At 49.1% G+C, this 12,083-nt stretch overlaps 1 protein-coding gene across 4 annotated transcripts in view; it reads right to left on the reverse strand.

Moving 5' to 3' along the window:
* KANK2 (KN motif and ankyrin repeat domains 2) overlaps nucleotides 1-12,083 on the reverse strand; it is a 31,185-nt gene that overhangs the window by 11,342 nt on the left and 7,760 nt on the right. For all 4 annotated transcript variants that reach the window (XM_019659388.1, XM_019659390.1, XM_019659389.1 and 1 more), the window contains exons 5-12: nucleotides 7,234-7,401; nucleotides 7,036-7,138; nucleotides 5,853-6,092; nucleotides 5,132-5,219; nucleotides 4,384-4,603; nucleotides 3,357-3,499; nucleotides 1,548-1,748; nucleotides 1,378-1,467 (exon numbers count right to left, since the gene is read on the reverse strand). In XM_019659388.1, coding sequence (XP_019514933.1) covers nucleotides 1,378-1,467; nucleotides 1,548-1,748; nucleotides 3,357-3,499; nucleotides 4,384-4,603; nucleotides 5,132-5,219; nucleotides 5,853-6,092; nucleotides 7,036-7,138; nucleotides 7,234-7,401 — 1,253 coding nt within the window. The remainder of the gene's footprint in view (nucleotides 1-1,377; nucleotides 1,468-1,547; nucleotides 1,749-3,356; nucleotides 3,500-4,383; nucleotides 4,604-5,131; nucleotides 5,220-5,852; nucleotides 6,093-7,035; nucleotides 7,139-7,233; nucleotides 7,402-12,083) is intronic.

Consider the following 12,083-nt stretch of genomic DNA (forward strand, 5'->3'; position numbering starts at 1 on the left):
TGGCTTGGGACACCAGCTCTGAGCAGCAGGGCCCCAGTTCGGAGCCCACATGGGCCAGTGACACTGCACCCTCTACAGCTAAGATGGTGAACAACAGCTCAACCTGGAGCTGAGCAGCCGTGAGTCACCGGGGACGGCGTAGGCTGCAGCCCCTGGTGCAGTGGGCTGCCATAAGCTACCCTGTGTGGCCAGCAGCCAGCGTGAGTGGCCGGCAGCTGGTGTGAATTGCCAAGAGCCTCCGTGAGCGGCCGTCCAGAAGCCGGCAACTGATCTGCCTCACCCGGAAAGAGCGCAATGATAATACCAACATGGGCCAGTGAAGCAACGTCCTCCACAACTAGAATGAAGAACGAAAGGACAGCAACTTGTCTGTTCCCCTTCCCCTGATTCCCCAGTGCTGTTCCCTCCCCCAATTCCCCAATAAAATCTTAAAAAAAAAAAAGAAATCATGCCTAGTAGGAACTTAGCATACAGTCCATCAGACTGGAAGGGCTTTCTCCTCTATCAGGCATTTAGGATACAGCAAGTTTCAATATTATCCTCCTGTTATGCTTCTGGAAAAGTGTTTTATTAGCAGGCAAGATTTTTTTTTTTTAAACTCAGGTATCTGTGGCCAAATAAGGGAAATGCTGGGTTAAACACAGTTAGGTTTCTTTACAGGGATACATCTCAAGGCCTTTAATATACTGACATGCTTCGAGTAAAAGTCAAAGTCCTCACTGGCCCACAAGGCCCTGCATGATCTGTGGCATCGCCTCTCTGCCCTCATCTCCTCCCACTGGGCTCCTTGATGGCCCTCAAACACACCAGGCATGCTCCTGCCCCAGGGCCTTTGCACTGGCTGTTCCTTCTGCCTAGAGACCCACACAACTTGCTCCCTCACTTCCTTAAGTGTTGGCTCAAATGTCACCACTTTATCAAGGTCTAAAATGGTTCCTCTGCCGCTCACCATCCCTCTTACCCTGTTTTATATTTCTTCCCAGCACTTACCAAGCCCTGGCTATGATATACTAATTTGCTTATTGTGTCTCTTATTAGAATGTCCGCTCTGAGGGCAGAAACTTTTGTGTTTTGTTCAGTGCTGTGACTGCCAGGGTCTGACACAGTGGGTGCTCTGTAAGTATTTCTCAAATGAGTAAATGATGATTAAGAGCATGCATCTGGAACCAGACAAATCTGGGTTCAAATACTGTCATGCCAACCATGTCATACAGTCTCAGCTCCCCATGACTCATTTCTTCATGGGGCACCATGCAGATTAAAAAAGCAGATGACTATTAAGTCCCTGGCTCAGGTCCCATACACCATCATCTCTTCATAAACATCTGTTCCCTCCCAGAACCCCCCACTCCCTGCTCTGCCAGGGTGGAGACTCACCGAGCACTTGATGTTCATGTGCGAGTACAGCATGGACGCAATTTCACTCTGCCCCGCATCCAAGGCCACCATCAAAGCTGTGCTCCCGTCCTGTAAAGCATCCGTTGCTACAGTGACACTCAGCACTTGTGCTCCCAACCTCCCCGAGGAGCACCTGAGTGGGGACTCACGCGGTCAGTGAGTGAGATGTCACAGCTGGGCACGGCCAGCAGCAGCCCCGTGATCTCCTTGTGGCCGTGCTCACAGGCGCACATGAGGGCCGTGGAGCCGTCATCATCTTGTACGTTGACGTCTGCCTCACAGGCCAGCAGAGCTCTGACCACGTCCACCCGCCCGTGGCTGACTGCCAGCATCAGGGCTGTCTGCCCTGCCTAGGCAGGGCACAGAACAAGCTTATGGACCATGCAGGTCCCAAGGCATGTAACCCCTGCTCCAGAACCTCCAATGGTTCCCAAGTAATCTGAGGCTAATGGCACCCCCAATCACTGGCCTCCTTCTGTATCTCAAACAACCCGACTTCCCACCGACCGGCCTTGGCACTTCCTGGTCCCTCCTCTTCCTGCTATTCCTTTTTCACCCCCCAGGTCTCAGCTTAAATGTCTCCTTTTCAGGGAGGTGACACTTGCCTCGCCACTGCCACACCCACCTAAAGCAGGTGCCTAACTCACAGGTGTAAACATATGTAAAAATTTATCGAGCTAAGATTTGTACACTTTTCTGTATGTAAGTTGAACCTTGATAAAAATTACTGAGGTTCATCAGTGGATGAACAGATAAACAAATTGTGGTAAACCCATGCTACAGAATATTATTCAGCCTCAAAAATAAATGAAGTACTAATGCATGTTACAGCATGGATGAACCTTGAAAACACTGTGCTCAGTGAGAGAAGCCAGACGCTAAAGAACACATACTACGTGACTCCATTTATATGAAATCCCCACAATAGATAAATCCATAAAGACAGAAAGCAGACTGGTGGCTGCCAGGGGCTGGGGGAGGGAGATGGGGAGTGACCCCTAATGGGTGCAGGGTCTCTTTTAGGGGTGATCGGGATGTTCTGGAAGTAGACAGAGGTAATGATTACACAACATTGTGAACGTACTAAATGCCTCTGAACTGTACACTTTAAAATGGTTAATCCTATGTGAATTTCACCTCAAAGTAAACCACTAAAAAAATTTTAATTAAAATAATGAAATCAATAAAAGCAGCAACCAGGGTCTACTCCTGTTATGCACCATCACAACTTCTCTCCTTCACTGCATTTAAGCCACTGCACGTCCCTCCCTTTTTCACTGTCCCCACTAAATCCTGCCTGCCCTGCTCTTCTGCCTGGACACCTGTCCACACCCCTGTCAACACCAGACTCCCAGCTTCTGTTCCCCAACATGCAGCCAAAGGGAGATTTCAAACCAGAAAGCAGGCCACGCCACTGCCCTGATTGAACTAGTGAATTCCCCGCAGTCTCTGAGTCCAAACCCACTCCAAGCCTCAGTGCTGCCTGCAAAGCTTGTGGCTCCAGGAACTGCCGGCTGGCTAGTGAGCTTTAAGAGTGTGAGGACCATGCCTGCTTGTCCACCGTTTGAGTCCCCCGCATCCAGTTGCTGTCCAATGAATTACCAAGCAGGATGTGGGACGATGTCGGGTAAAGAAAGGCTTGAGGAACCCCATGTCTTCCCCCACCCCCAACCCACCCTGTTTCCACCAGAAGGTCCTGCACCTGAGGCAGCCTGGCAGGCAGGTCATAAGAAGGGCTCTGGAGCTAGACCGCCTTCCCCAACCCCCCCGGTTCAAATCCTCCCTCCTTTAGTTTGAACTTGAGGAAATGACTCTGCTTCTCTGAGCCTCAGTTTCCTCATCTGTGGGGTGGGGACTCTCCCCTGGGCATGGAATGAGATCATGTCTCCACTTGGCACACAGCCAGGACTTAGTACCTGGGAAGGGCTGCCCAGGTCTGCATCGCCCAGGGCCCGTACCTGGCTGGCTTTGGCGTTGACGTCTCCGAGCTGAAAGAGCTGCAGGACAGTCTCTATGTCATCCTGGGTCTTCAGGGTGGCCAGGGCAGTAAGCATGATGGGACTGTAGCCAGCACGGTTCTGCTTGTCCACCTGGCAGACACCTGGGGGGAGGGAGGGGACAGATATGAGCCCTCCGACCAGCTGAAGCTGGTTAGGCCTGCCTAAAGGTTGGGGAGGGTCCCCGAGGACAGCCCACATCTCTGTCATCAGACTGGGAACCTTGTTTCACTCTACCACAATGAGCACTGGGCATTGTGTCTCCTCCATCAGTCTAGGCCGAATTCCTCCCTTTCCTCAGACTGAGAACCCCATTTTGCCCCAGGGTTTCTGTCTCCATCATGTCACCTAGTTAGCTGAGTGGCTTCTAAAAGTGGAGATTGTGCCTCCTCCATCAGACTGGGGCCCACGGACATTGACACCCACATTTAGGGCTGAGAGTAGGAGCTATGTCTCCATTAACCTGGAATAGCCAGTCTCCTTGAGACTGGCCTACGCCGCCTCCATCAGGTTGGGAGGCTGTGTTTTCCCAGTCAGACTAGGGAAGGGCCAGGATTTTCTTGCTGAATTGAGGACCACATGTCTCCAAGCCCCAGACTGGAGGCCACGTCCCTCACACTAGGGTTCCAGAGGTGTGGCCTCCATTATACAGGGGTCTTTGCAGATGATGCAAAGGCCTCGTGCTTTCCATAAGACCATGGCTGCCCTTTCCAGAATACTGGGGCTACAGGTAGAGCCTGTGTCACCCCACCAGGCTGGCAGGAGAGTCTCCTTCAACAGAATGGGAGGGCAGTGTCTCCCTCCATCAGACTGGGAAGGCAGCATTTCCTCCATCTGACCGAGGGTAGCGTCTCCCCTATCAGACGGTGAGGGTGGAGTTTTCCCCATCAGACTAGGAGGGCAGTGTCTTCCCCATTAGACCATTAAACCAGGGGAGGCAGCTGGCCCGCTCCCCCAGGACCCCCTCATCCTGCCTGGTGGAGCTCACCACTGTCCAGCAGCTGCCGCACCACAGGGAAGTTGGCGTGGGATACAGAGTAGTGCAGCGCCGTGTTGCCATTGCTGTCGGCGATGTTGACTACATAGTCCAGCAGCCGCGCTGACATAGCCCGGAATGTGACCAGGTGGCGCCGCACAAGCTCAGGGTGGGCGTCACTGCGACAGGCCAGGCGCAGCCACTCCTGCAGCACCGTGGTATAGGCCACTTTCTGGATGCAGGTGTCGAGGGGAGAGGGGCATGAGGGCGGGTGGCAGCACACCCTCTTCAGGGCAAAGCTTCAGGTGGTGAGGATGCCCCACGGCTTTGAAGGGGGGAGTGTGGGCACCCAACCCAGATGGGTGGGCCCCTGGAGTAAAGTGTCATATCCCCATCCTGGACAAGGACTCTAGAGGGAAGTGTAGACACTGCAATCCTAGATCTGCCCCCCAGAGGAAGATGTGCATGTCTCTATCCCGGATATGACCTTTGAAGGCAAGTGTAGATACCAGTAGAGGGAAATATGACAGCCTCTTCCCGGAAGCCCCCAAAGGACTAGAAACCAAGGCCAGGTTTACTGGCGGGAGATCATCCTTGGGCCCCACCCCACCTCCCTGGTCCCTCCCATGACTCAAGCATGCATACATCCCAAGCTCCCGGGGTCCCCCCGAGGCAGGCACAGGGAACACTGCAAACAAGGAGAAGCCAGGGTATGGGTGATGGGGCAGGAGCTCCCCCCAGGCATAGGGCCCCACTGTACCAGCTCGCGCTCAGTGAGGGCGATGGGGTTGTCCAGGTACTTTTCCAGGGCCAAGCAGGCTGAGATGAGGTCGGGGCTTAGCTCCATCCTGCCAGGGAGAAGTGAAAGGGTTTATCTTGGGAGCACCCACCTCAGCCTCTTGGGTTTCCCCTATTTCTCACATCTGGCTGAGGTGCTCAGAGAGGGCCTCAACGCTCTCTACCATGGCACTCACCCAACCCTGCCAGGGCTTACCTGAGTGGTGGAACCTTAGATGTCCCCTTCACCAAAAACACATTTTATAATAAAACTATACCCCAAGGGGCAGACATGAGAAAAAAACAGACCCTAAGAGAAAGTGGACACACAGGCTACAGTTTACTCCAAGTGGCCAGTGGCAATGGAAAATCTTTTCCCAAGGGCACATTTTTTATCGGGAAAAAAAAGAGATAAACAGGATTGACCAGTGGGACAAAAATGTACCAGGGAAGGCGGGTAGCTGGACAAACTTTGCCTGCCCCCTAAATCCTAACCCAACAGCCCAAATTGCCCCCTTAAGGCCCTTCATCAAAGCCTCCAGACTTTCAAGATGCCTAGAAGGAGAAAGTACTTGTTTGCTAGTTCAAACTAAGGTGTGCATGACTGATTGGATGTTCCTTCAAAAGGCTTGAATGGTGGGATCTGAGGTGCCCCCCACACACCCCTGGGCCCTACCTGAATCCCTCCCACCTAGAAAACTGACCGGATCTCCTTCTCCGCACTTGATTGTGATGCCTCCTCAGCTGTGGGCACATACTGAGACTCCCGAGATAGCTGGCACTCCTCCCGGCTGGTTCTGGCCACTGCCGTCCCTGTGGGCCTGAGCTGGGGGGCTTCAGCCACACTCGGTACCCTCTCCCCAGGTTCGGGGGCCTCGTTCTCTGTGCTCTCATTGTCCGAGAAGTTCTCCGCTGTGCTGGAGTCCTCAGATGAGGACTCGTATCTGGGGAGGAGGAATGGGCAGGGTAGGGAAGATGCTGCAGATGGGACAGGACGTGGTGGGAGAGGGGCATGAGGCTGACTACTGGACCTGTTTCTCCATCTGTTAAATGAGGATAATGGTAGTATGGACCTCACAGGGCTACAGGAATGTGGCTTATAGCACCTGGCACACAGTGCTCAATAAATATTAGCTGTGATTGAGATCATGCTGTGGGGGCAAGGGAGAGACACTGCTTTTCCCTTCGACCATTTGGTACCTATCACATGCTTTGGTCCTTACACAGGTGTTACTGTCAGATCCTCACCCCACTGCAAATGGGACCCTCAAGCTTCTTGCTTCCTCTGGACAAAGTCTAAGCTTCCTGGCATTTGAGGCCCCAAACTGTCCCTGTCTATTGCTCCCCATGCCTCCTACTTGTCAGGTCACTCTGCTTCCTCTCACTTCTGAGCCTTTATCCAGGCTGTGCCCTCTACCAGGAGAGCCCTCAGTCCCTTCTCTTCACTGCTAGCTCCTGCTGTGCTGCGGCATGTGTCCCCTCCTTCAGTGACTTCCCTGGGGGCATCCACGCCTCTCCAAGATCCCACACTGCCGAGCATCCCCATTGCTAACCACACTGCTGGAACCGCCCATCAGGGCGTGAGGCCCCACTGGCATGGGAGCTGCATCAGGCCAGGGAGCCGAACCTAACGCCTTCCACGGGGCAGTGCAGTACAGTGGTTACAGCACAGGCTCTGGAACCACACCACTAGGGCAGTCTCCTGGTTACCGTGGGAGCTCCAACAAGGCCCTTGACTTCATCGTGCCTCAGTTTCCTCATCTGTTTACTGTGCTCAAAGTGAGGGGCTTAGACCTGGTCCTTGGTACGTTCTTGGGCACGAATTAACCAAGGAATGGGGATGGAAGCCGAGGAAAGTGCAGAGAGTCAGATAGGGGCTCCTCTCACCCGCCATTGACCCCCACGAACTGGAGGCTCCTCCGGTGGGCCTCGGAGTCTGCAGGCCCCTCTTTCCGCTTCATGATGGACCGTATGCTTGCCTGGAGCCCGCCTAGGGGAGGAGTGGTGTCACAAGGGTCTTCCAAAGTCAGATGCCATGCCCAGGCCTCCTGTGCCTCGTCCCTCTTAGCGGCCACCCCCACTTACCTGCGCCTTTGGCCTCCTCTGACTCACGTGAGGCTGCTTGCCTGGTGGGCTCCCTGTTGATGGCATCAAGGGTGGGCACCTGGCCTGTGTCCTTCTTAGGCTGTGCCAAAGAGGCTGCTGTGGACCCTGGAGGTGCTAAGGATGACTCTGCAGGAACCTGTGGGAGACCTGGAGGGGCAGGAAAGAGGCACTGGCTGTGGGTCTCAACAGCAAAGCAACAACAGTAATAACTGCATCCCACGGCCAAGGCTAATTCTTTATTACTTCATAAAATCTTCCCAGCCCATGAGAAGTGGGACTATTACAGCTGAGTAAACTGAGGTACAGAGGGCTGCCCAAGGTCATCCAGTGAGCGAGCAGCGGAATTCCATTCCCTCCCCCCCATTTGTTGTTTGCCCCATAGCTGGTCAGGGAAAGGGAGGACCCTGTGACCCCAGAATCCTGGCTCATGACCCTCCTCCGACAACATACTGAGTGTTGTCTGGAAACAAGGTTTGATCACAGCCAAGTGTGGTGGTCACTATAGATCAGTGGTTCTCAACCTGTGGGTCACGACCCCTTTGGGGGTCAAACGACCCTTTCACAGGGGTCGCCTAAGACCATCGGAAAACAAAAAGATATTTACATTACGATTCATAACAGTAGCAAAATTACAGTTATAGAGTAGCAACGAAAATAATTTTATGGTTGGGGGTCACCACAACATGAGGAACTGTATTAAGGGGTTGAAGCATTAGGAAGGTTGAGAACCGCTGCTATAGACAAGCGTATCTCCTGGGAGCAAGCTGTGTGACCTCAGGCAATTCACTTAACCTCTCTGTGCCCCAGGAGAATGACATTCCTACTTTGTGGCATCTTGTGCAGACTAAAGACAGTAAGGTGGGATGAAGAGTTTAGAACAATGCCTGCGCATCAAGAGTGCTAGAGAGGCATCTGTTAATTCAAGAGAGTTGTTAATTAACTATATTTGGTAAGACTTAATATGATTTTTTTTAAACGAAAGCAGGTTATGCTGTAGATATTGTTTTATATCCGGCTTCCTTTTTTTCCTTCTTTACCTAATTTTAAGCAGGTGTTACTTTAATAATCAGGAGAAAGAAACAGTAAATCTATTGGAAAATGAAAATTAAAACCCCACCCAGGCAGAGTTTCGGTTTGGGAAGATGAAAAGATTTTGGAGGAGGATGGTGATGATGGTTGCACAGCAATGTGAATGTACTTAATGCCACTGAATTGGACACTTAAAAATCATTTAAATGGGAAACTGTGTTACGCATTTTTTACCACAATTTTTTAGAAAACCCATCTAGGTAGGTCTAAGGACAATGGTGACTTTGTGGGCACCAGACCCCCTAGGGTGCCCCATGCTCCTCTGGGAATGGGCTGGCAGGAAGTTCCAGTCCTAGATCACCAGCCTGGAGCAAGAAACAAAAGTCCAAGTCTCCTAACAGCTCAGGTCCCCCCAGGCCACGTGTAGCTTTTGTGTCACCACTTCCCCAGGGTGTCCCCTTCCTGCCACTGGCCAAGGGCTCTGCAAACCAATTCATTTTAATTCCTTTTAACAGGTAAGACTTTTTTTAACATACACTCTATCTACTTCTTCCATTCTGTGGGTGACACTCAACTTGAGTAAATACTTGGGACAAGCACACAGAATAGATGAGGCACTTGGCCATGAATGTAAATATCCAACAGCACCCCAACCCAGGGTGTGGCTGGGCCAGGCTGATCCCTGAGTCAGAACTTGAACTCCAGTGGGGGTTCATGGAGCTCCTGATTAAAAAAAAAAAACACCTTGTCACTAAATTCACATCAAACAAACAAAAGCACTATGAGGCCAAGTGGAATGTGTCAGAAGGCAGATGGCCAGTTCGCAATCTCAGTGTCTGCCCCAAACTCAGGGCTCCTGATTTAAATGCCTGGGAGGATCAAAAAATCAGGTAAAGCAACATTATGCTGAGTGAAATAAGCCAGGTACAAGAGGACAAAAAGCTACTTACAGGAGGTCCTTAGAGGAGTCAAATCCATAGAGAGAGGAAGTGGAAGGGTGAGTGCCAGGGGCTGGGGGAGGGAGATGGGAGTGACTATTTAATGGGGACAAAGTTTTACATCAGGAAGATGAGAAAGTTCTGAGGATAGATGGTGGTGATGGTTGCACAGCAGTGTAAATGTGCTGAATGACACTGATCTGGACACTTAAAAATGGCTGCGATGGTAAATTTTATGTTATATGTATTTTACCAATATATTTTTTTTTAATGAAAAAAAAAACAAAAATGGGAGTAGCACCGTGGCCCATTCCACCCCCAGAGAAAAGCGGGCCATGCCTCCAAAAGCTAGGGTGGCTCCTTTCAGCATGAGGAGTTCAAGGTCAGACACTGCAGTGCTAAAATAACAAGAACAATAAAACTGATATTTATTACTGTTATTCCACTGGGGAATGGGGCAAACTGATAACAAAATTTATATGGAAAAACTAAAGTTCATAACCAGCTAAGACAATTTTACAAAAAAAGGTCAGAAATGGTAAACATGGCTTAGGAGAGGGTAAAACATTCCAAAGTCACAACAGTCCAATCAGGGGGGCTTTGTTGCGGGAAGATATGGGCCAAAGGAATGGAGGACAGAGCCCAGCATAGCCCCCCCACCAAAGGAACTGGGGGTTAAGAGAGAGGGGTTTCCACAAACCAGTGGTCAAGGGTGGGCTCCGTGGTGTTGGGGAGAGCAACTTCCTTTCGCCAAGAAAAATCAAGCTGGATCCCTACCTCATGCCTTACACAGAAAATCAATTCTGAAGGAATAATATGAAGGTACAACTACAAAGCCACAGAAAGGAAATGCAGCAGAGTATCAGGGGCCTCAGGAAGGGGAAAGATTCCTTTAAGAATTCCTCAAAGCACAAACCATGTATGAAAGACATATGGATTTCACATATATGTGGGATCTAATAAAATTGAACTTATTGATACTGAGACCAGATTGGTGGTTGCCAGGGGCAGGGGGAGGGATGGGTGAAGAGGGTCAAAAGGTACAAACTTCCAGTTATAAGATAAATCCTGAGGATCTGGGTATGTAATATACAGCATTGTAGCTATAGTTCATAATACTGTAGTGTTTATTTGAAAGTTGCTGAATAGAGCTTACACGTTCTTATCACGAGAAAAAAAATTGTAACTCTGTAAGGTGAAGGGCATTGACTAGACTTATTGTGGTAATCATTTTGTAATATATACATATATCAAATCTTGAATTTGTACTTTAAACTAATACGATGTTATATGTCAATTATATCTCAATAAAAATGGAAAACAATTTAAGAAAAAATACAATGGGTTTAACTATATCCAACATGAAGATTTCTATTTGATAAAAACAACTAAAAACTTATAGACAAAGTTAATTGACAGAAGAATACAGACTGGGGGAAGATATTCACAATGCTAAAAATGGGTGATTATTGTTCTAAAATAGGAGTAAACAAAATTTTTCTGCAAAGGGCCAGATAGTAAATATTTCCTCTATGTGGGCCATAAAGTCTCAGTCAAAAATAGTACAAAAGCAACTCTAGACAGTATGTAAATGACGGGTGTGGCTGTTTTCTTATAAATTTGAATTTCATATAATTTTGCTCATGTCACAAAATGTTACTCTTCTTTTCATATTGTTCAACCATTTAAAAACATAAAAACCATTCTTAGCTTGTGAGCCATATAAAAAACAGGCAGTGGGCTGGATTTGGCCCGCAGGCCATAGTTCACCAACTCCTATTCTGGGATACGCTACGCCAGGAACTTCTCAAAATTGCCCAAAGAAAAATGGACAAAGGGTACAAATAAGCAATCCACAGAGGAATCTTATTAAACATATATGGTGATGCCCAACCTCATCAGAAATTTTTTTTAAATGCAAATTAAAACAAGGATATACCACTTTGTACCAGCATCAGATAGGCAAAAAATTAGAAAGATAGATAAAACTGTATATTGATGGGGATGTGGGGAAATGGACACCTCAGACCCAAGCAGGGCTGATGGGAGTGTGAACAGGGAGAGCTTTTCTGGAGAGGATCAGACAGAATTCTGAAACTGCATCTCCTGAAGCTTAGTGACCCTACAGGAGGGGCCAAGTGAGGACGGCCCCAGCACTGTTCACGGCAGCCAGGAGTTGGAAGTAACCCAGGTGCACACCAGAGGGGGATTGGATAAGAAAAGTGTAGCACATACTAGGGCATTAAAAGTGTCAAACCAGATTTATAAACATCAGGGTAGAAAGTTAAAAAATAGTGGGTACAGAGGGAAAAATAAGAACAATACCATTTTAGGAAATTAAACGCAGGGCATTTTTTTAAAGGATACCCAAATATCTAAATAAGCTTCTGAAAGGTGGATTGCCAGAATGATATTAAGTGAGACGGGGGGTGGGAACTGATCGTGGGGATGTGTGAATGGCACTGAGATTGATCAACTATGGCTCTAGGGCATGGTTTTTACATTTTTAAATAATTGAAAAAAATTCAAAGAAAGATTCTATTTGGGACATATGAAAATATTTGAAATTGACATTTCAGTAGTATTGACATGTGAAGTTTTTTTGGCACACATCCACTCTCATTCATTCATTTATACCTATATCATTTATTACTGCTTTTATGCTACAGGGGCTTCAGAACTGAGGCACCAAATTCATCAAAATCTATACATTAAAAATGTGCAGTATTTTGGGGCCGGCCGAGTGGCACGTTGGTTAAGAGCTAGCTTGGGATGCCAGCTCTGAGCAGCAGGGCCCGGGTTTGGATCCCACATGAGGGCCAGTGACACTGCCCTCTACAGCTAAGATGGTGAACAACAGCT

The sequence above is a fragment of the Hipposideros armiger genome, unplaced genomic scaffold, assembly GCF_001890085.2.
Source record: "Hipposideros armiger isolate ML-2016 unplaced genomic scaffold, ASM189008v1 scaffold_298, whole genome shotgun sequence".
Classification (NCBI taxonomy): Eukaryota; Metazoa; Chordata; class Mammalia; order Chiroptera; family Hipposideridae; genus Hipposideros; species Hipposideros armiger.